General features: G+C 49.0%; 1 protein-coding gene across 2 annotated transcripts; it reads left to right on the top strand.

Annotated features, from left to right (window-relative positions):
• The first annotated feature begins 378 nt into the window (after window positions 1–378).
• On the top strand, window positions 379–22,309 carry MTCH1 (mitochondrial carrier 1). 2 transcript variants are annotated; one of them, XM_053602493.1, is made up of 12 exons: window positions 379–747; window positions 5,005–5,089; window positions 9,008–9,114; window positions 9,452–9,529; window positions 9,890–9,947; window positions 10,319–10,370; window positions 11,796–11,855; window positions 17,182–17,326; window positions 19,509–19,556; window positions 19,713–19,780; window positions 20,046–20,121; window positions 21,471–22,309. In XM_053602493.1, the coding sequence occupies exons 1-12, from the start codon at window positions 481–483 to the stop codon at window positions 21,540–21,542; spliced, it is 1,116 nt and encodes a 371-aa protein (XP_053458468.1). In that variant the 5' UTR covers window positions 379–480; the 3' UTR covers window positions 21,543–22,309. The 2 variants fall into 2 exon arrangements, with proteins under 2 accessions (XP_053458468.1, XP_053458469.1); XM_053602494.1 differs by having other exon boundaries at window positions 481–747; window positions 17,182–17,275.
• Window positions 22,310–23,860: the final 1,551 nt, after the last annotated feature.

The raw sequence follows: 23,860 nt of genomic DNA on the forward strand, positions 1-23,860 counted from the left end.
AGAGGGGACAGCAAAGTGGTAAAGAAAAGAGGCTGGAGTCCTCCGGCTTGCGCAGTTCCTCGCAGGTATCTGGTATCTGGCGGCAGAGGGTTGGACCCAGAATTGCAGAGAAAACTCCCGAACCCCGGAGGGGGCTTGGAAGCACTTCAGACCATATTGGCGACTTAAACTTGCGCAAGTCGTTGAATCCCGCCCCGCCGCACTCAGGAGCTCCACAACTCGCGAGCCCCGGGATCCGACTACCCGCGACCACCGCACCCAGGCCCTAACCCATCTGACAGCCACTTCCGGGGCGTACCTCCCGCGGCGCCGCGCTGCAGCGCTCCCCCGCGGTCTCTAGCTGAGCGTCCCGGCACCGCCCCCTGACGCCCACGGGGCGTGGTTTCCTCCGTCACGTGACGGGGAGTGACCTCGCCGCCCGGCGCCAAGGGGGCCTCGGACCCGGAAGTGGCGCTCGGGGCTCGCGGCGGAGCCGCGGGGATGGCGGGAGCGGGAGCTGGAGCTGGTGCTCGCGGCGGAGCGGCGGCGGGAGTCGAGGCCCGAGCTCGCGATCCGCCTCCTGCGCACCGTGCACATCCACGCCACCCTCGGCCGGCGGCGCAGCCCTCGGCCCGCAGGATGGACAGCGCGTCCGGTGGTCTGGGCTCCGGGGACAACGCCCCGACTACTGAGGCTCTTTTCGTGGCCCTGGGCGCGGGTGTGACGGCGCTCAGCCATCCGCTGCTCTACGTGAAGCTGCTCATCCAGGTGGGGGACTAGGGGTGCTACATGGAAATGAGAGTCTGATATGAAGGTGACAGGCCAGGATCTGGAGGAGGATTGGGGCGGAGGAGTAAATGGCGACGGATTTGGGGAGAGGGGAGGGGACAGTGGCTTGGGGGGATCGAAGGGAGTCTGAGGGGTACGAGGGGGTTGCAGCAACAGATTTGGGAGAGGGTGGAAGCAATTCGTGACTTGGGGGGCGTAGGGGGTGATGGGCTGGAGAGATGGGTTTGGGAGATAAATAGTGGGAGCGGTGGAATAGAGCAGGGAAGTGGGTTTGGGGTGAGGGAAGAAGCAACAGAATTGGGGGAGAGGAGGCCAACGTAAAGTGTTTAGAAGGTGACGAGCACACATTTGGGATAGAAGAGAACAGGTGTTCGGGATCGATGGATTTTAAGCGTCTTGAGGGGGGCACAAAAGAGTAGGCGCCCGGGCCAAAAATTGAAGAAGGCTTCAGACTTGGGGCGGAGCGGACAGAGTGTTGGATTTAATGGTGACGGAATTTGGTAGGAGAGTGCTAAGGCAAAAGGCATTTGGCAGAGGAGTGCTATTGGTTTACCAGAGATGGGGGCTCTGGATTTGATGGCGACGACAGATTTGGTGGGAGGAGGGGACGGACGGGGTGACGCATTTGGGGGGAGGGGAAGAGACTGAGCCACTCTATGGGGGGAAGGGAGTGGCAGCAATGTGTCTGGAAAGGGGAGCGAGGAGGAGGCTTTTAGGAGGAAGAATGCCGCTTTTCCAGGAGAAATGAAGTCTTACTTGGGGTCGGGAGACAAGAAGACAGGAATCGCAGTGTGACCAGGGTGATGAGAAGGGACATGGGAATATTGGAATTGGGCAGAAGGGGCTGTAGAAATATAAGGTGGCAAGATAGGTAGGGACTAGCAGAAATTGAGAACCAGGTGGGGGTGTCTCTGGAATGCTCTCGGCGTATTTGGTAGTGACCAGCAGTGCTGTACAGATGAAGTGTGCTCCTTGAGAGAGGTGTGCATTTGCCAGAACTAGGTGGGTGTGACTGAGATAGGCATAGTTTTGATGGGGGCGGCCATCAGGCATAGACTGATATCTGAAGTGTAGGCCAGAGTTTTCCAGTTTAGAAGAGTGGGGAGTGGGAGGCAAAGATTGAGATAAAGACTCATACACAATTCCTAGATTTGAGGAAAGTGGATATCAGATTGTACCATCCTTACAGTAGGATCCAGAGAATGGGAAATAGTTGAAATGAGAGGCCCTTGAGAATGGGAGTAATTGATACATGGCCTCTGAGGAATGGGGCTGATAGATTTTTAGATTTGATGGCAAATATGACAAGGAATGAGTAGACTCAATCAGGGTCATTAAGGTGCCTGACTAGACCTTAATTGTGACTGAGACTTGAAAGTGGTTGATGGGAGAAGGTGAAGACCAAGACTGGCCTTTGGTTGTGATTTTAGAGTAAAGGCTGTTTTTCTTAACAGGACTGGGGTGTGTTTAAAGTAAAATTGGTGAGAAAAATTGGTGCTTTGGAATTGGTGGTACCTTAGACATGAAGGGTACTGGAAGCTGATGGGTGAGGGTTCGGATTTTAGGGTGGCAGTTGGAAGAGTATGTGGATTGGAGGATGCTGGACCAAGGAACGGGTGGGCTCAGTGTGAGAGAAATGGGGGAGTGACTTCATCATTTGGATGATGGTGGATTTGGTTTATCGGTTTGAAAACAAAATTGAAATAAGGGTAGTTTGGAAAGGAAATTGGAGAATGAGGGAGACAAAGGGTAGATGGTTGGGTGAGAATGGATGAGCCCAGTTAGGGTGGCAGAGGTGGCCTTTCTGATTTGAACCCAGCTGGTGCTGCTTGTAACATAATTTGGAGTGAGATCTTAGATATAACTTGGGAATCAGTAACATCTTGCAAAAAGGCAGATTACCATGAGTGGGTATGGCAGGAGTAGAGTAACAGATTTGGGGTCTTCTAGATTAAGTAAGAATGCCTTAGATGGGGGCATATGGGTGTCAGGTTTGAGAATTGGAGACTTGAAGGTGATGGACTGGCCCTGCCAGTATCTGATAAAGGGCATTAGCTATGGTTAGGTCAGGGTTAACAGATAAAAGGATAGAATTGGGGGAGCATGAGTTAGGAACAAATAATTAAAACAGAGATGAGGGGAATGGGGCTGAGTTATGGCCGGTGTGCCTTTGATAACCTGAGTAGAGTTTAAGAAAATAGATTCAACAGATTTGGGAGCCATGGGGTGTGGGACAGAAGGACACAGTTTTCAGGAGGAATCAGTGGGATTCTCAAATTAGAGTGACTAGACTGAGTATGACAGCAAAAGAGCAGTAGCTGACACCTGAAGTGGAAAGTAGAAAGGTAATGTCACCTATATTTAAGAGAACAAAATCAAAACAAAATTTCACTTGGTTTCCCTTCAAGTTTTTAACCCGTCTGACTCACCCCATACCTGCCTCTGCCAGAACTTTTTTAAAAAAGACAGTCCCGGGTGGCGCCTGTGGCTCAGTAAGTAGGGCACCAGCCCCATATACCGAGGGTGGCAGGTTCAAACCCAGCCCCTGCTGAACTGCAACCAAAAAATAGCCGGGCGTTGTGGTGGGCTCCTGTAGTCCCAGCTGTTGGGAGGCTGAGGCAGGGGAATCGCTGAAGCCCAAGAGCTGGAGGTTGTTGTGAGTCCTGTGACGTCATGGCACTCTACCAAGGGTGGTAAAGTGAGACTCTGTCTCTACAAAAAAAAAAAAAAAAGACAGTCCCCATCATAGAGAGGTTTTTAAATTTATAATTAAGAATCTGTTGGGCGGTGCCTATGGCTCAAGGAGTAGGGTGCCGGCCCCATATATGGAGGTGGCGGGTTCAAACCCACCTTGGCCAAAAACAAAACAAAACAAAATCTGTTATGCCAGGCTGGGCATAGAGTCTCATGTCTGTAATCCCAGCACTCTGGGAGGCCAAAGTGAGTGGATCACCTGATCTCAGGAGTTCTAGACCAGCCTGAGCAAAAATGAGACCCCATCTCTAAAAAATAGCCAGGCATTATGGCAGGTGCCTGTAGTCCCAGCTACTCAGTAGGCTGAGACAAGGGGATCGCTTGAGCTCAAGAGTTTGAGGTTACTGTGAGCTATTATGGCCACTGCACCCTACCGAGGGCAACAAAGTGAGACTTTGTCTCAAAAAAAAAAAGAAGAATCTGTCAATACCTCCCAGAATCATATCCAGAAGAGACAGCCTGAACTTTCAATAGCACTTAATTGACAGAAAAGCAATGTAAGTGTACCTCATCTAGTTTATAAAGCAGAGCATCCTAACCTGCCATTTCCCCTCCAACTGCAGCTGCAGGCCCCCTCCTCTTCCACATCCAAGGAAGCTGCTCTTCTGTTCCCTGAACCCAGCTGGCCCATTTGGAGGGCACAGAGCTGGTGTCCTGGCCCTCTGCTAAGGGAGGGGCTTTCTCCCTCCCCACCTAGGCGCTGGTCTCTCCACATTAATTGGCAGCACAACAAATATGCCTCACCCCTCTGCAGAGACCCCACTTCCTCACAGAGATAAGAATGGCTTGGTCTTCTCTGGCCCATGTGTTTAATAGATACTTAAATTATAATAAGCATCTGTACAGCAGGAATTATAATGGCCTTGCAGAAATCAGGGGAGCATCCTGTCACAGGAATATGGAATGGTTGAGATTAGAACACAGTTGAGGGTTTGCTTGAGGAATGGCTGTGATTTGAGCTAATAGTTTGCTAAGCTTGAGGATGTAGATGCGGAGGGGCCTGTGGGAGATTAGGTAAGGAATTTGAGTTTGAGATGAACTTTGGAAAGGGTGACTAGGGCTGAGGTGTCTGAAGTTTGGGACTGAGATTTGGGTATGATGTGTTTTGATGATTCCACATTTGGAATTGAAATTATAATAAAGTTAACTGAGATTAATTCTAAGATAACAGTAGGGTTTGAAGTATATGGAAATGGGTCCTTCTACATTGGACATACCTGGGATGTGAAGGTAAGAATGTTGGGGAGTGGGTGTGATTTGGATTGGGGTGGGGGTATTATCTGGGGGTAGACATTTCTGTTCATGGAGAAATTATGCACACTGATGTTAAAGACATTGATGAGATTTCTGGTGTATTTGATGTGGAAACATTAACAGTAACAGACTTAGAATTTGTGGGCGAAGAGGCCTGGGAAAGAGGAGGAGCGGTGGGACTGAATCACCAGTGGAATCTGATCTTCCTTTGTCTTTGTTAATCTGAAGGTGGGTCATGAGCCAATGCCCCCCACCCTTGGGACCAATGTGCTGGGGAGGAAGGTCCTCTATCTGCCGAGTTTCTTCACCTACGGTGAGTGTGCTTCCCTTTTAGGAAGGCCCAGGCTGACAAAAGAGAGGGCTGCAGTGAGGAGCAGGCCCAGCTAGCCCTGGGGAACCTGCCATGCAGCGTGGCACCCAGAGTGGGAGCTGGCAGAGAGGAGGGGATTTAAGAGTGTGGTTGGAGGTGTCAGGGTGTTGGGGCAGGAATGAGTGAACACTACAGCTTTGGTCTAGTTCCTCTGCCTGCAGCTGCCATCCACCAACCCAGGCTGCAGGAGGGGACAGATCGGTATCTGACAGAGGGGCAGGTCTGCAATAAGCCATCCCAGCCTGGAAGTAGGGGTGGGGCAGTTTCCTTTTGCCTTCTGAGCAGTCGGCCCTGTTACCAGCTGTTCTGCTTTCCTGCCACTCCATCAGGAGCCCCCCCACAATCTTCTATTTCTTCCCACCTGCTCGTTCTATTTACCCTGCATTCCCCAGGCAGTGGTACCTGCCCCCTCTGGCTCTTCCATACTGGTCATAGAATGGTTTGCAGGGGGTTGTAGCACCGCCTCTATGTGCCCCTAACTAGCCACTTACCTGCCCTGGCCCTGCTGCACTCCTAGTCTGTTCAGCTTCTTCGAGCCCAGGCCCCTCATACAAGCTCCCCATCTATCCACCAAGAAACCCGCCTTGCTGCCTCTGCTGCTCATGCCTGGCCCAGCTGGCAGAGGTCTTATTATGTCCTCACATCCACGATTGCTGTCTCTCTCCCCATCCCTGCCTTTAGCAGGTGACTGTGATGGAGGCCTTCTTTATTTTTTGTTTGTTTGTTTTTGTTTTTTAAAGACAGGGTCTTGCTCTATCCACCTAGGCTGGAGTGCAGTGGCCTGATCACAGCCCTGTGCAGCCTCAAACTTCCGGGCTTGAGCCCTTCTGCCTCAGTCTCTTGAGTAGCTGTGCCTATAGACACACACCGTGATGCCCAGCTGGATGCTTTCTTTTCTTTCTTTTTTTTTTTTGTTGTTGTTAATGTTTTGGTTTTTTTTGAGACAGATTTTTTTTCTTTTTTTTTTATTTATTGAGACAGATTTTTTTTTGCTTGTTTTTATTAAATCATAGCTGTATACATTGATGCATTTATGGGGTTCAGTGTACTGATTTGATACACAATGTGAAATGCTTACGTTGAACTGATTAACACATCCATCACAATTACACTCTTTTCTTTTTTTTTTTTTGTACAGACAGAGTTTCACTGTACCGCCCTCGGTAGAGTGCTGTGGCATTACACGGCTCACAGCAACCTCTCTTGGGCTTACGCGATTCTCTTGCCTCAGCCTTCTGAGTAGCTGGGACTACAGGCGCCCGCCACAACGCCCGGCTGTTTTTTTGTTGCAGTTTGGCCGGGGCTGGGTTTGAACCCGCCACCCTCGGCATATGGGGCCGGCACCCTACTCACTGAGCCACAGGTGCCGCCCTACACTCTTTTCTTAATAGTTTTGAAATGTACCATTGCATCACGCACATTAGTGAGGTTCCCCCCAAATTCCCTCTATTCTCCCACATCCCCCCCCCTTCTACTTTCTGGACTATAGTTAGTTTTACCATTCATATGAATGTGCAAGTGATTATATATTGATTTCATAGTAGTATTGAGTACATTGGATGCCTTTTTTTTCGTTCTGGAGATGCTTTACTAAGAAGAATATGTTCCATCTCCATTCAGGTAAACATAAAAGATGTGAAGATGAGACAGATTCTTACTCTGTTGCCGTGGGTAGAATGCCATGGTGTCCTAGTTCACAGCAACCTCACACTTTTGGGCTTAGGCAATCCTCTTGTCTCAGCCTCCTGAGTAGCTGGGATCACAGGTGCCCACCACAACACCTGGCTAGTTAGAGGCCTTCTTTAAATGTGCCCTTTTTCTCCACCTTCACAGCCAGTGTTCCATCCCAGGCTAATCCTCTAATGTTTCTTACACCAATACTCTTTCCTGTTAATGGTTAGTACAGACTGTCCTCTGAAAATCTTTCTGCTGAATAACTTAGGGCTTGGCCTCTCTGTCACCTATTTCCACTCACAGACTGTTGACAGAACCAGATGTCATATTTCTCTTCCAGTTTTGTCCCTGTGTCATTGAGTGCAGAGTCTAGGTCCAGGCAGAATGTGTCGTTTTAAAGTTGTCAGTGTAGGGAGGGGAACTCAGAAGTAGGAGTTGTACAGTGGAGCCGGTATTCAGAGATGGCGCTGGATGTGTGGCAGCCAGGATGGAGGGCTGCCAGCACCCTTCATTGTGGCTTCTCTGCGTCTGGCTGTGTGTGCCGTGTCATGGAGATGTAAGGTTAGAATCCAGATCATCTCTATTCATGTCACACAGCTGTTCCCAAAGGGATCCCAGATCGAGAGGCTTAACCCCCATCTTACTGCCTCTTGTAAGGATGAGCAGGGTGCTGAGGTGGCCCTCTGGCCTTGTTTATCTAAATGTCTCAGTGCAGATGTGAGCAGATGTCTTGTTGGGCATTTCCAGACATCATACCTACTCTCCAGTCTGTCTAGCTAGTACCATCTAGACAGTGTCTTCTCCTCCCCATGTCATGGTGGAAAGCACCACAGCTGTTGTGACATGCTCTGGTATAAAGGAAAGAACTCCTCAGAGGGTTTCTAGGCAGTGCAGTTAGACCCTGAATGACGGAGCCCTTGGCCAGTCCTGGGGCCCTTTAGGCCCACAGAGGCCTCTATGCATTTTGACGTACCTTTCTCTGCTCTCACCTGTTCATTAATTCATCTCTAAGATGGGGAGAAGTAAGTGTCCTTCCTTTCCTACTGACGGGCAAATCAGATAGAAAGGAGGTAGGTGTTTTGCTCAAGATCATGCGCTAAGACTTTCTGACGAGCTCCCTCTTCTTGACAAGGATCTCGCCTCCCAAAACAAACCTTCCTCTGCCTGTTCACTCTATGAAGTGGGACATCTTGCCATGTCACCAAGCGTCCCCTCCCCTCCCCTTCTACTACTCCTCCCTTTCCAACCTTATCTCAGGAAGCCACATATATAAATAACAGGTACTTGGCCCAGAGAAAGCCAGTGTTAGCCATGACATTGAATTGCTGGGCTGGCAGACAGGTTGGCTGTTCCTGCCTCTGTGAGGTGGAAGAGAGCTATAGTCACGGGCCTAAAGGGGAGTATGTTGTCTAAGAGAATATTCTGCTAGCTTCCAGGCACACAGGTTTACAAAAATACACTGCCTTTTGACCATGTTTTAAAAGTTGATAAAAAAACAATGAAATATCATCCTTAGAAAGTTAGGCCCTAGTGAAAAGCCACTAACCCATACAGGTAGGTCTAGCTTCCCTGACGGTTTTGAAGTTTTTCTATAGAATTGTTCACTGGTTTTAGTTACTTCTCCACAGACTTACTTGTTTTTCCTTTGACTAATAAATGCCACCAGGTGCCAAGTGGTGTCCTGAGTGCAGTACAGGGGCAGGGTGGGATTGTCCTGGGGTGTTCGGGGGACATTGCTAAGCTTGTCTTTGGGGAGCCCTTCCTTCCCCTTTTCCTTCCCCCTTAGGTTGCAGGCTTCAGCATTGCCTGTGGGCACTCTCTCTTTCTTTTTTGCTTTTCCCTGAGAAAATCATAATATTTAAGTAACAGAATTGTTTTTCTGGGTTGCAGCACTTAAGTTGCTGAGTTGATAAATCATAGCTGTTTGCCAAGTAGTAAAGCTAAAAAAATAAAATCTATGAACTTGTTCATCAAAAATACATCTTGAGGGCTTTACAAAAAGAAGCAAGTTAGAAGACATTTGGGGATTAGGGCCTGACTGCTTCCAGGTCCTGGATCATGTTCCCTTCTGTGTCTGTACTTGTCACTGACTTCAGGGATAAGCTGCATCTGGTCTGGGTGTGTATGTGACACAGGAGTGGGTGCCACTGGGCCGGGCATGACTCCGCCACTTCTGTTTTCTTATAGCCAAGTACATTGTGCAAGTGGATGGTAAAATAGGGCTTTTCCGAGGCTTAAGCCCCCGACTGATGTCCAACGCCCTCTCCACTGTGACCCGGGGCAGTATGAAGAAGGTAAGCCTAGGACAGAGTCAGGAGCAGTTGGCTGAGTTCCCCCATGCTCCCGGCCACCCCCAGAAGCAGCACACGTGCACTGGTCCCACTCCCCCTTACCTCGGCTGGTGGAGCTCCACTCAGGCACCGAGGAAGGGCTCCCACCCCACAGACCTCCCACTTACCCACAGCTGTGACACCAGACAGTGTCTTTTTCTCCAAACTCCAAACTTAGGGGTTACCTGAGGGAGGCCCAGCTAGTGGACGCTGCAGAGAAAATATTAGAGACTGGTTCCTGTTATGTCCCTTAAGAGTTATATTAAGAGGCATAGCTGCACTTTGCTGCTTTTTGTTTCAGGTTTTTCCTCCAGATGAGATTGAGCAGGTTTCCAACAAGGATGATATGAAGACTTCTCTGAAGAAAGTAGTGAAGGAGGTGGGTATGTAGAGTTGGAGCAGGACAGGTGCTAGGAAGGGAACTGGACTATTTCTCACACCTGAGCTGGACGGGTCATTGAAGAGTAAGAGTTGGGTTCTATGTGCATGGGTGGGATGGCACCTGGAAGGAGCCCAAGCCTGGACACTGCAGGGAACCCCAGAAAGCCTTCTCAGCTGCCTCTGGGCCTAGCCTGGGACCTGGCAGTACCTGTGGGCACCAAGTGGAGCCATGCTTGTGGACTGACCCCACGTGAAGGACGTGGGATCTCAGTTTTCTGCCATGAGAACTTGTACCTCCCTGCAAGTGCCAATTCCGGAGACAGGCCCACCTGCGCCTCTGCCCTCTGCTCTCTTCCAGACCTCCTATGAGATGATGATGCAGTGTGTGTCCCGCATGCTGGCCCATCCCCTGCATGGTAAGTCACCCTGTGGGACACTGCAGTGAAGCCAGAGGTCCAGTGTGGCTGGGATGTGGGGCCACCCCTTGTGGATTGTTGATAGGCAGGGGTAGAACAACTGGGAAGTGGCAGTGAGGTGGGGAGTATTCCAGTGGAACCCCACTGAGGAGAGATCGGCCCCAAGTCTTTTCCAAAGGGAGATGGAATTTCCAAAGCAGGAAAAAATTGGACATTGTTGTCATGGGTGTGACAGGGCATCCCAGAGGCCCTCCTTCCCTTCTGCACTCTGACCAAGGCCACGCTGTTCAGTGGCACTCTGCACTGGGCACCCTACTGTAGTAGTGGTATTATTACAGGCTTTGGCCACCTGTGTTTTCTTTTCTCTCCAGTTATCTCAATGCGCTGCATGGTCCAGTTTGTGGGAAGGGAGGCTAAATATAGGTGAGTAATTCTGTTTGAACTGACAGGATGGCCTTCTTCTCCTTCAGGGTCTGCCAGGACAGGCCCTACTGCACTCAGTTGCTGTACTTTTCTGCCCTAGTTCTGTGTGATAGCCTAGCCTGCCGCCTGCCGCCTGCCTTCTGAGAATGTGGTAGTTAGTGGCTTCTATGGTCTGTCCAGGGGCGTTTTCTCTTCTCTGTCTCTTGCCAGTGTCTTCCCTAGATGTGTTACAAAGGGGCAAATGGGACTGGAGTCAGCTTAGATTAGGTGTTCTGGCACCAGGGCTGATTCTGCCAGTTAGTACTCAGCTGAGCTCCCCTCCTGGACACCTGAGGTTATGCTCTAACAATTTCTCCAGCTGTCAGAGAACTTGGTTCATAACTCTTTTCATCCTTTATGAAGAAGCTATCCACCCTGTGGGATTATGGCTTATCCCTTTAATTGTTCACCATTTACCTAGATCTTCTGTGCATGCCCCTGAGCGGGTGCTGGGGGCATGTTTTGACACAGTCCCTTCCCAGGGCACTTAGGCCTTCCCTGCCGTGCTGAGGCCCAGTGCAGGATGGGAGGCGGGTCCTAAAAGCATGTGGCAGAGGAACATGCCAGAGTTACCCTTCCTGTGTAAGATTCTCATTTCCTGGGGTTGTTTTCTGCATGTGTCCTATGAGGTCTCTACCACAGAAAGCTTGGCCACCACAGTGCTGGTGCCTCATTTTGGGTTCCAGTAGTGGAAAATTGGCCTGTTATATCCCATCTGAAGTAGGAGGTTGATACACAGGACCAGGAGGGATTAATCTAGCTCAGAACCTCAGGGGGCCGAGCCATGCTTCTTAGAGTGAGCCTCTATTTAGGCTCTAAAAGTTTAAGAGCCTCTATTTAGGCTTTGGAGTTGGTATTATAGCCCTGGGTCACAGAGGTTGTGACCGTACCTCCTTAGCATTTCATACCTTGGACACCACAGCCCATCCTGTTTTAATAGGCTGCAGGGTCCTGTGTTCCTTCTCTGCCCTCCGGACAGATGATTTTTTGCACTCACCACCCCGTCCTATTCTCAGCTTTGGGTGAGCATGCAGGCTCTTCTGCCAGCAGGTGGTATAACCCAGCGATAAGCACTGTACCTAGGTAGGAGTAGGGCCTAAGCCAGGAGGTTTGTTCCTGAATTCTAGATCCCATAAAAGAGCAGCAGAGGATTGTTAGGTCCTCTGCCCCTATGGGTTGATGGTTTTCTCCACTCCATGAACTGTATAGACTCCTCCTACCGGAAACAAGAGCTCTGTGTTCTTTTGTACTCGGAATGTTCTGAGTAACTGTCCACATCCTGGCCAGGACTGGCTGGATCTGAGCAGGGCTTGTGGGCTCTGCTCTATACCAGGGGTTGGGCTTCTGCTTGGTGACCAGGTAACCTAGGTCTTGCCTCCTTCACAGTGGTGTGCTGAGCTCCATTGGGAAGATTTTCAAAGAGGAGGGTCTGCTGGGATTCTTCGTGTACGTGAGTTTATACACCCCATAACTGGACACAAGACGTGGCTCCACTAACTGGTGTGTCCTCCACCTCTCAGGCCACAGCTGCTGACCTCAGACCAACCACAGGGCTCTGCCCGAGTCTGAGTAGCTATAGTCCAGCTCCACAGAGTTCCGAGCCTGACTGAGCTACAGACCATCATGACCAAAGCTACCTAGTTCTTTTCAGGCCATAGCTCACATAAAAATGGAACTGTTTGTCCAGCACCCTGGGAAATGAACTGACCAGGCCCCAACCCTCTCCCCTGGGGCTAGGGGAGAGTGTAGAGCCAGTCTTCATGAGCTGCAAGTTGAGTTCGGGAAGCTCGCAGGCTGATTCCAGCTAATGGATTCTGCTTGACATAGTATTTCTGACAAATTTATTGTTAACATTTAAGCTACTTCACATATAAATTCGTATTTCTGGCTTCTCATGAAAAGTCAGAAAATCTGGCCCTGCTGGACTGGTGTTCTATAGAGTAGCCATTGCCTAGAGCCCAGGGGCTACTCCTTTGGCAGGACACATGGTCTCCCCGGGACCACAAACCCCTTGCACTCTTTGTTTTCCCATATCCAGCTTACAGGTGCAGTGGCTCACGCCTATAATCCTAGCACTCAGGGAGGCTGAGGTGAGTGGATTGCTTGAGCCCAAGACATTGAGCTTGCTGTGAGCTGTGATGCCACGATACTCTACCCGGGGTGACAGAGTGAGACTCTGTATCAAAAAAAAAGGCTTAGGGGCGGCGCCTGTGGCTCAGTCGGTAGGGCGCCGGCCCCATATACCGAGGGTGGAGGGTTCAAGCCCGGCCCCGGCCAAACTGCAACCAAGAAATAGCCGGGCGTTGTGGCGGGCGCCTGTAGTCCCAGCTGCTTGGGAGGCTGAGGCAAGAGAATCGCTTAAGCCCAGGAGTTGGAGGTTGCTGTGAGCTGTGTGAGGCCACGGCACTCTGCCGAGGGCCATAAAGTGAGACTCTGTCTCAAAAAAAAAAAAAAAAAAAAGGCTTAGTCCCCGTAGCACAGTGGTTATAGTGCTGGCCACATGCACCAAGGGTGGCGGATTTGAACCCAGCCCGGGCCAGCTAAATAACAATGACAACTGCAACAAAAAAAATAGCTGGGCGTTGTGGTGGGCTCCTGTAGTCCCAGCTACTTGGGAGGCTGAGGCAAGAGAATCGCCTGAGCCCAAGAGTTTGAGGTTACTGTGAGCCACAGCACCCCACTGAGGATGACAAAGTGAGACTCTGTTTCAAAGAAAAAAAAAAAAAAAAACAAGGGCCAGGACTCGGTGGCTCATGTCTGTAATCCTAGCACTCTGGGCTGCTGAGGTGGGTGGATTGAGACCACAGATTTGAGGCCAGCCTGAGCCAGGGTGAGACCCCCATCTCTTAAAAATAGCCAGGTTTTGTGGTGGGCACCTGTAGTCCCAGCTACTTGGGAGGCTGACACAAGAGAATCACTTGAGTCCAAGAGTTTGAGGTTGCTGTGAGCTGTGATGCCATAGCACTCTACTGAGGGTGACAAAGTGAGATTCTGTCTCAAAACAAAAAAAAAAAAAGAAGAGAGAGCTCATGCTGAAAAGATTGGTTTAGAAAGAAAAAACATTAGACAACTCAGAAGCCAGGCTTAACAAGTGTGGTTTTTTGGAGACAGAGCCTCACTCTATTGCCCATGCTGGAGTATAGTGGTGTCATCATAGATCCCTCAAATTCCCAGGCTTACGCAGTCCTCCAGCTTAGCCTCTCAAGTAGCTAGGAGTATAGGCACATACCATGACATCCAACTAACTTTTTAATTTTTTTTTTTGTTGTTGTTGTTGTAGAAATGAGGACTCACTATTGTTGCCCAGGCTGGTCTTGAACTCCTGGCCTTAAGCAGTCCTCCTGCCTCAGTCTCTCGAAGTGCTGGGACTACAGGCATGAGCTACTGTACCTAGCCAATTATGTGCCCTTTAAAGGTCTAGACCAGTGTTCAACCTTTTCTATCTCATAGCACACTTGAACCTATAGTTAAACTCCTGTGAAACAGGCGGCACCTGTGGCTCAGTGGGTAGTACACCGGCCCCATATGCCGAGGGTGGCGGGTTCAAACCCAGTCCCGGCCAAACTGCAACAAAAAAATAGCCAGGTATTGTGTCAGACTCCTGTAGTCCCAGCTACTCAGGAGGCTGAGGCAAGAGAATCGCCTAAGCCCAGGAGTTGGAAGTTGCTGTGAGCTGTGTGATGCCACGGCAGTCTATGGAGGGTGACATAATGAGATTCTGTCTCTACAAAAAAAAAAAAAAAAAAACTCTTGTAAAACACTTTAATTATGTTGATCAAAAAAGAGTAAAAAAAAGAATACATTTACTATGCTTTGAACTTCTTTTGGAAATAAATTAATTAATAATCTTAAAATTTTTCATAGCATATTGATTGAAAATCACTGGTCTGGACAGTGTCATACGTGCCATTATGTACTTAATATACTAGATATTGGTCCCCATGTTAATAAGTCTATAGTGTGGTTTTCCAATTTGCCAATAGTTTTTATTTATGGTCTTTTGTTAAACCAACAAACTACCATATGAAGGTGTGTGTATATGGTTCTCAAAAGGAGTTGACTTTGTTCCCTAGGGAACATTGGCATGTCTGGATACATCCTTGTCACAACTGGCATCTAGTGGATGGAGACCAGAGATGCTGCTAAACATGCTACAATAGGCTCAGCCAGGCGCAGTGGCTCACACCTGTAATCCTAGCACTCTGGGAGTGCGCGTGAGTTTGAGACCAGCCTGAGCAAGAGCAAGACCCCATCTCTACTAAAAAAATGAAAAGCTAGGCAAGAGGATCACTTGAGCCAAGAGTTCGAGGTTGCTATGAGCTATGATGCTACGGCACTCTACCCACGGTGAGAAAGTGAAACTCTGTCTCAAATAAATAGACATACTATAATACACAAAACAGGCCCACAACAAAGAATTATTCAGGCCTAAATGTTGATGGTACCAAGATCGAGAAACTCTGATTTCTATACGTGCCTGTGTGAATACACACATAAATACTTTGAATAAATATTTTCCCATGTACCTGGGACATCACATCTTGAAACATTACTTGTTACCACCTCTGGCATTTTTCAAACTGGGTAGTTCTGTTTCAGCATGAGTAGGATTCCCACACAGCAGATGCTTACCCTTTGGGTTCTCTTTCCCCACATTATTTTGGAACAGATGATATACATGTTAAAATACTCAGCACCAGTAGGTATAGTGCATGGTTAATCTGCACGGGGAGGCAGCAAGACTGGATATGCATTCATAGGTTCATTGTACTAATATTCTTCATAAATGTGTTACATATATTCTTTTGAACTTTTCAAACATTTTTATAATAAGTTTTTAAAAAGTTAAAAATAATTCTGCTTCTTCTTCCAAGAGACAGCCATTTTTCTCTTGGAGAGCCTCCCAAGGTACTCCATAGCTAAATAAGAAAACATGTCTAAAAAACACAAGAGGCCAGGTGTGGTGGCTCATGCCTGTAATATCAACACTCTGGGAGGCTGAGGTAGGTGGATTGCTTCAGCTCAAGAGTTCAAGACCAGCCTGAGGAAGAGTGAGACCCCATCTCTATTAAAACTGGCCAGGTATTGTGGTGGTGCACACCTATAGTCCCAGCTACTAGGGAGGCTAAGGCAAGAGCATTGTTCAAGCCCAAGAGTTTGAGGTTGCTCTGAGCTATGATGCCAGGGCACTCTACCCCGAACAACAGAGTAAAAAAATAATCAATCAATAAAACACAAGTGGAAACAACCTAAATGCCCACCAACCCAGGAATGGATTAACAATCTGTGTTCATATGTATACCATGGAATACTATTTAGCCATTAAAAAGATGGAGACTTTACATCTTTTGTATTAACCTAGGTGGAGGTGGAACACATTCTTCTTAGTAAAGTATCACAAGAATGGAGAAGCAAGAATCCAATGTACTCAATTCTAATGTGAAGCCAGTAGATGATCTACCCTGTTTTCCCGAAAATAAGACAGTGTCTTATTTTAAGGTGTGCTCCCAAAGATGCGCTGGTCTTATTTTCAGGGGACGTCTTATCTTTCCTGTAAGTAGGTCTTATTTTCGGAGGATGTCTTATTTTCGGGAAAACAGGGTATTACACACCCACATAAGAGAAAAACTCGAATCAATTCCAGGAAGGTGGGAGAACAAGGGATCAGGGAGGAGGGAGGAGGATGGGTGTGCTCCCACTTAATGGCCACAATGTTAGGGTGGATGGCACACCTCTTAGGGGGTGGGACACACTTATAAGAGGGACTTTAACCTAACAAATACAAACGTTGTAACCTAATTCTTTGTACACTCAATTAAAAACAACAACAACAACAAAACAGAAGTAGCACTCAGCACTGCTGATCTCAGACTGGCTTTTTGCCTTTAGCACTGTGTCTTAGAAAATCTTCCTTATCAGTTTAGAAAAGCTGTTAAAAGTTAGCCTTCCTTAAGCCTGAGCTAGAGTGAGACCCCACCTCTAAAAATAGTCTGGTGTTGTTGCAGGTACCTATAATCCTAGCTTCTGGGGAAGCTGAGGCAAGAGAATCACTTGAGCCCAGGAGTCTGAGGTTGCTATGAGCTATGACGCCACATCACTCTACTAGGGGCAACAAAGTGAGACTGTCTCAAAAAAATAATAGAAAAAAGAAAAGTTAGCCCTCCTTGAAAATGCTTTCTTCAGTGAAATATTCCAGGGGTGAAGAGAACAGATGCATTGAGCTATGTTTTGGTTTTGGTTTTCCTATTTCAAATTAATATGCCAGTACAAATTTTTAGGTTATGTTGTTCTCACTTCCAAAGTAAAGTTCAAGTTATAGTTACATCCAGTGTACCTAATACTCATATGAAACCAATATATAAACAATTAAATGCCCACACAAATGAGAAAACAAGTAGAGCAATTTGTTTTGTGAAAGTTGGCCAGTAGAAGATTATCAACATGTAGGCACTCTTTCATAATCTCAACCAGCTCTGGCATCTGAAAATGCCAGATTTGGCAATATTCATATCTTGATGCCTGGTTTCTGTGGTTTGAAAACTGCTTGTGAGACCGTAACTAATTTGCAGCATACATATAGCACCTCCCCACGGGCCAAGGAACACCGCTTCCCTGGTGGGCATAGTCCTGCAGCTTCCCTTCCTGAGTCTGTGCGGTGGGATATGCTGAGATTTTAAGTTTTGGAACATCCTTGCCTGCTTCCTGGGTGTGGAGCCCCCAGGTACTATTCCTCCTCCCTCTTCAGCTCATATTCGCTCACCTTGTTTTTTAGCGGCTTAATCCCTCACCTCCTGGGCGATGTGGTTTTCTTATGGGGCTGTAACCTGCTGGCCCACTTCATCAATGCCTACCTGGTGGATGACAGCGTGAGTGACACCCCAGGGGGGCTGGGAAACGACCAGAATCCAGGTTCCCAGGTTGGTTGGAACAAGGACTTGTCCTTCTTTCCGTGTACTGCTGATGCCCAGGGTCTGGGGCAGATTCGAAGACTCTGGGATTCTGAGCACCAGGTCCTGAGGGCAAGAGAGGACCTCTGTTGTCCCTGAAGTCAGCTTTGTTTTCGGGGAGAATAGCCTCAAGAGATGAGATTGGTACCCAGACAGGAATTTATGGAATGTTTGTCCTTGGACAGCTTTAGAAACAGACCCCAACTTGTCCAGAGGCTACTTTAAGACAGTGACCCAACTAGGGCCCAGGAAATCAGAAGACAGACCAACTAATTGCAATAATCCTTTGATATTTGCATCATGTCCTACACTTTTCAAAACCCTTTGTGAACATTGTGACCTTGGATCCTGGTGGCACTGTAGTTGTGAAGGAAACAGGGGAAGTATAATGTCCTGTGAACAGAGATTAAAGCCGGTGAGAGACTAAATTGGCTCTCCAGAGTCCTTCAGCTAAAAGTGACAGGGCTGGAACTACGTCTTTCCCGGGTCAGGATGAAGGTGCTTCCCCTTTGAGTGTTTTCAGGTCAGCCAGGCTCACCCTCCTGTTTTGTTAGCTGTTATCTACACAGGGTAGTATGCACAGATCTCTTAGAGGGTCAGGTCAGACGGAAGGCTTAGTTCTTCTACAAGGTGCTGGTTGAAGAAAAACATCTGGGTACCTGACAAATTGCCGGTTCTGCCTGAACCAAGGTGAGAGTTAGGGAGCAGGGGTGGGGATTCCTCTAACAGCACTGATTGTTAAGCTGGGAGGATAGGCGAGGGCCCTGGGACCTGCCTGCCAGAATCACCTGAGCCAGGACGGGGTTCGCAGTCTACATGTATCTGTGTCTGGGTTCCAGGCTAGCGACTCTGGGGCTAGGATGGGTTTGGGTACATGTATGTATGGTGAGGAATGCCCTGTCCTGAGTGACAGTCTCTGCTCCCAGAGAGACCAACCGTTCGAGTTGGGTAGGTGAGTCTTCACTAGCCTTTCAATGTAAGCAAATTAAAGTGGCTGCATGGAAGCCATCCCATTTGTAGTTACAGGGGTACATACCTGCAGCTCTGCCCCTTCTCAGGGTCCTAGGGCCAGATGAGCTGCTGTTGTCACATGCAGAGCAAGGTTGAGACAGCTAGGGTGATTGGGGGCCAGGAGGTGGGCAGGGAACATGCAGCTGGCTGGTCTCCCCAGTCTCAGTGGGCTGCTGTCTGATCCGGAGCCTGTGCTTGTGTCAGCCACAGCAGCAGTCAATGACATTTTTCCAGTGCTTTCCTGTATGTGGCTTAAAGGCTGAGATGAGGCTGCTGGCCTGCCAGAGCTCCATCCACTGGGATGGCCACTCCACAAGAAGCTGAGGGATGGGTAGTCACCTTTCCTCACTAGGGGCTATTTGCTGGGCAAAGTAGAATTTCAGGAGTTGGGCTGGTGTGGTAGCTGACGCCTGTAATCCTAGTACTCTGAGAGGCCAAGGCGAGTGGATAGCTTGAGCTCATGGGTTCAAGACCAGTCTGAGCAAAAGCGAGACCTCGTCTCTAAACAGCCGGGCGTTGTGGCAGGCGCCTATAGTGCCAGCTACTGTGGAGGCTGAGACAAGTGAATTGCTTGAGCCCAGTAGTTTGAAGTTGTTGTGACGCCACGACACTCTACCCGGGGCGACGAAGTCAAACTCTGTCTCGAAAAAATATATATATATATATTTTTTCAGGAGTTGGGGTGTGAAGGGGGCAAAAGTGTTATAAGGTAGGGGCAGCAGTAAGCCTGAGTTTCTCCCATGCCTTGTACCACAGGCCAGGGACTCTGTCTGTGGGCATCAGGGTGGGTGTCTTTCTCATCAGGAAGCATTCTCTGGGCACTGAATATGTGCCAGGCCCCAATGTTAATCAGGCAGATACAGGCTAAGCCCGCAGGCTCACAGTCTGATCCTGCTCGCCTGGCCTCCTTCATGCTCTCCTGTCAGTCTTTTGACCCCACTCCTACCTCCCAGGTCTTTCTTAACCCTGAATCCAAGGCCATGGAGCAGCTGGTAGGCCCTGGAGGAAAGGGAGTGTGTGCTTGTGTGCATGTGAGAAGCTGAGTGTCGGGGATGTGGAGGGTGACGTGAAGGGGCTGTGGGTCTGAAATCTGTGTCCTGAGGTGCCTATGGCAAATTGCCCTTCCTCTCTGTCTCCACAGTTCAGCCAGGCTCTTGCCATCCGGAGCTACACCAAGTTTGTGATGGGGGTGAGTTGAACCAGCTACTCTTTCCACTGCCCTATGGACCTAGGTGGGGCCTAGGAGGCCAGCCCTGGTGATGGCTCGTAGCAGGGGGTTAGTGCCGGGTGTCTCTGCTCCTCGGGCTCTGGTAGGGTCCCTAGCACTCAGGTCTCTGGGTTTCAGATCGCAGTGAGTATGCTGACTTATCCCTTCCTGCTGGTCGGTGATCTCATGGCTGTGAACAACTGTGGGTAGGTGTGCACCCTGCTACTTGACACCCTACTAAGGCTGCTGGGGGGACCACACGGAGCCCTTCCTCCGGGATCTCTGTATAGGCCTGGCTGCTACATATCCTGCCTTCCTCTGGGATTCACCAACCCCTTTAGGGGGTAAATCTGTAGTTTCGGGATGTAGGTGGGTAGCAGCTGCAAGCTATTGCTTGTTGCGGGCTCCTGTACCCTGACTGACCTTTTCTCCCACTGTTCTCTCCCTCTAACATGTGTTCTTCCTGGGCAGGCTGCAGGCTGGGCTCCCCCCTTACTCCCCAGTGTTCAAATCCTGGATTCACTGCTGGAAGTACCTGAGTATGCAGGTAAACAAGCTTTAGGAGGGACTGGGGCTTTTCCTGTTTTTTTTTGCCAAATCCATCAGATGAAATTGTTTTGTGGACTCTACATTGCATGGAAAGATAAGGGGTTTCATGAATCTAATGTGAGTAGGGTGGATAAAGAAAATACAGGCACTTGGTATAAGGCATTTATGGTAAATTAAATTTGGGGGGGCCAACGCGGTGGCTCATGCCTATAATCCTAGCACGTTTGGACACTGAGACAGGAGGTCGCTTGAGGCCAGGAGTTTAAGACTGCCTGAGAAAGAGTAAAATCCCTGCTCTGCAAAAAAGAGAAAAAATTAGCCAGGTGTGGTAAGCTTTCATCTTACGTTATTTCAGGAAGGATTTGAAGCGGCTAAGTCTGGATTTATATAAAAATTATACATCAGGGCAGCGCCTGTGGCTCAAAGGAGTAGGGCACCAGCCCCATATACCAGAGGTGCGGGTTCAAAGCTAGCCCCGGCCAAAAACTGCAAAAAAAAAAAAAAAAATTATACGTCAGACAAGATCTCCTTCTTAAGTCTTAAAGACTCTTAAGATGAGGATAAGTGAGGATAGGAGTGGTAAAGCCCAAGAATTTCTTAGTCTTCCAATAACATGGGCTGACAGTGTGAGAACTAAGATAGTTCAGCTAAATTCCTGGGTTGGTAGGGTGTTAGGGGTGGTTAGAGGCCAACCCCTCCCTCTTGCAGGACATCTCCGGGCCCAGCAGAGCCTGTCAGTGGAGCTGGGCCATGTGAGGACCTAGCAGCAGTGTCAGCCTTGGGTTGTCATGTTCTACTAAAGCCACCTGTTGCTGGCTGGAGCTTTTGGGCCCAGTGGTTGGGGTCCAAGGGCAGAGTCTTGCTTTTTCTCAGCCTTGGTTTGCCTTGTAGTAAAATAAGCAGTGGTCTGGGGAGGCGCCAAGGTGCTTTCTGGCCTTGAGGTTGAGGAGAGAGGGATGGAAGGGAAGCAGGGAGGAAGAGACAGACACAGTTCTTCCCAGCAGCCCTGGGCAGTCTCTGCATCATGTCCTCCCCATGGGTGTTAGAGGAGTCCCAGACCACTTGGCTATGAAACCAGAGAGCAATGGTTCTCCTCTTTGGGGGTTTCCTACTAAGTAGCCACAGACATGAGACACCCTAGAGCACGAGATGAACCATTGCCTTCTGCTTTAGCACAGGCAGATTCTGACCTTGGCCTTCCAGGGGTACATGCCTAGCCCCTTCATCCCAGATCCTGGGTCTTTGAGTCCCTGGACCCTTCTTTGCCTCATGCTGGCCTTTCTCTTGGGGGATTTTGGGGAAGCATGGCCTCCCCTTTCACTGGCCCTACTGTTTTTTCCCATCCAGGGCCAGCTTTTCCGAGGCTCCAGCCTGCTTTTCCGCCGAGTGTCATCAGGATCATGCTTTGCCCTGGAGTAACCTGAATCATCTAACAAAAAATATGCTGTGTCAACCTGGATGAGGCCTGATACCTTGGGTCACCTGCAAGACAACCAATCCAGCAACACGTAGATGTGCTCCAGCCCACCTGGGCTTTGGTTTCCATATTTGCCATGTGTCTATCCAGATATGGCATTGGGCTGTGGTGAGGCTATGCCCAGTGGAATGGGCCACCTGTCAGACTGGGGAATGTGGGGTGAGGGTGGGGAATTAGGGCAGAATCCTCTTACTTCCCAGATTTGCTGAGTCTGCTTTATGCAGGGGTCCAAAGAATGGGTTGTGGGGAGGCCCAGGTTGGATGGGGAAAGGCTAATGAGTCAGATCCTACCCCACACCCCACCCCTTGAGGCAGTGTAGCTCCCATCCTGCAGCTCAGCTGGGAGCATCACTCTCCTGCTTTGTAAATAGGACATGGTTCCCCCCGTCATGAGGCCACCATCATGTCTAGGCCTGCACCGGAAGGCTAATGCTAGATTCTGCCTTCGTTTTTTTCAACACTACATTTCTGATAGGAGGGCAGCACTTTCTTCGGAATGGGAAATCATGTGACTACTCAGAATGTGTCTCCCTCATCTAATGCTCTTCTGTTTAATGGTGATGCCTCATGTGCAGGATCTGGTTACCTGTGCATTCGTGAATACTGAGAGGTTAGGTGATCAGTGTCTCTAGTCCTGCCCAGTTTAAAAGTTCATGGTAAGATTTGACCCTGTCTCCCTCAAATAAACGTATCGGTGGTGATTTGGAAATTTGTGGGGAGTCTTATTTTTGTGAGCTTAAAATAAATGATCTGCAGAGTGTTTCTCAGCCCTTCCTGTTGGTGTGACAAGGGACTGTGAGCAACAGGGCTCAGGGCTGCCTAGCCTGGAGATGGTAGGAGCCAGGGATTGGTGTAGGTCAGGTTTGAAGGGGAGACCCTGGATAATGAGGCTGGGGTGCCACTTCTCAGAGCAACAACCAGTGCACAGACCAGGGAGATAGCCCTTTCAGAAAGTGTTTCACCCAAACCCTTGTCATCTCAGCTACATTTGATGGTGACATATCTTTTAAGTTATATAAGAGTCATTTGGTGTGGTGGCCATATGGTTACCACAGAAGGGGCAGACTTTATTTCTGCCCAACCTTGGGGTCTGTAAACAGCCAAAACTTACGAGTGTTTTGAGTTCTGTCAGTGTTCCCTGAAGTGTCGCTCTGCCTATTCTTAGGAGACCTAGCTTGTGAGAGTAGGGAATCTATTGGCTTTGGTCACATTTTCCCCCCAGGGATGGGATGTGTCACCTCACAGAGGGAAGTCCCTGAGATGCTTGTACACAACTGTTTCTCCCAGTAACCTAGTAACAGGTGACTCAAGGTCAGTTTTACTTTCCATGTCCTTGTTTCCCAGGAATGCATGAGTATGCCTTTGTGGGGATAAATGTACATTGGTTGAATTACTAAGGTCTCATAACTTGGCAGCCCCTATTTGCTTTCCTGGGGAAACCTCAGACAGCTAAAGTGAAGAGAAGGAAAGCACATATGTGGGCAGGCCTTGGGTCTCCAGGCCCATCAAAGGAGATCTGTCTCATGGCCGGTTACCTTTCCCCAGCTTAGCGTGGTTTCCCACGGCACTGACCACTGTCCTGGGGGTAACTTCCTGTTGCTTCAGCTTCATCCCATTTTTGTATGTTACTTCCAGAGCCCCCTAGATTTAGGGTACTGGCATCTCTGGAACCTGAGCTGAGCTGGCCCTGGGAGCCTCTCCCTCTGACAGCCACATCCTCCTGGCTAGGATAGTACCCAGGGACTTCTGAATTTGAGGATCTCAACTTCATTTCCCAGGCTCTCTTCCACACCAGAAATGGCATGAAAACCTCTTGATATTTTTAGTTTAATGAAGTGCAGGTTTTTCATCTAATCAAAAAGTAAGTTTTCAGGCTTGGCTCCTAGAGCTCAGTGGCTAGATCGCCAGCCACATATACCGGGGCCGGTGGGTTCAAACCCAGCCCAGGTCAGCTAAATAACAATGACAACTACAAAAAAAAAAAAAAAATAGCCAGGCGTTGTGGTGGGCTCCTGTAGTCCCAGTTACTTGAGAGGCTGAAGCAAGAGAATCGCTTAAGCCCAAGAGTTTGAGGTTGCTGTGAGCTGTGACACCACTGTGCTATACCAAGGATGACATTGTGAGACTGTCTCCAAAAAAAAGTAAGTTCTCAGTTCGTTATTCATATCCTTGTATGTGTTAACTATTGCCTGTTAACTGGACCCTTTGATCTGAGGATTGAGGCTCTATCTGTCCTCCTGGCAGTCCTGGAAACTAGAAT

Source organism: Nycticebus coucang, chromosome 9, assembly GCF_027406575.1.
Source record: "Nycticebus coucang isolate mNycCou1 chromosome 9, mNycCou1.pri, whole genome shotgun sequence".
NCBI lineage: Eukaryota > Metazoa > Chordata > Mammalia > Primates > Lorisidae > Nycticebus > Nycticebus coucang.

Excerpts from the sequence above, each read along its gene's own strand:
- MTCH1 (XM_053602493.1), top strand. The coding sequence starts at position 481 with ATGGCGGGAGCGGGAGCTGGAGCTGGTGCTCGCGGCGGAGCGGCGGCG. Across the intron at positions 5,090-9,007 it reads GCCGAGTTTCTTCACCTACG|CCAAGTACATTGTGCAAGTG; the intron begins GTGAGTGTGCTT and ends GTTTTCTTATAG. Across the intron at positions 17,327-19,508 it reads ACCAGAATCCAGGTTCCCAG|TTCAGCCAGGCTCTTGCCAT; the intron begins GTTGGTTGGAAC and ends CTGTCTCCACAG.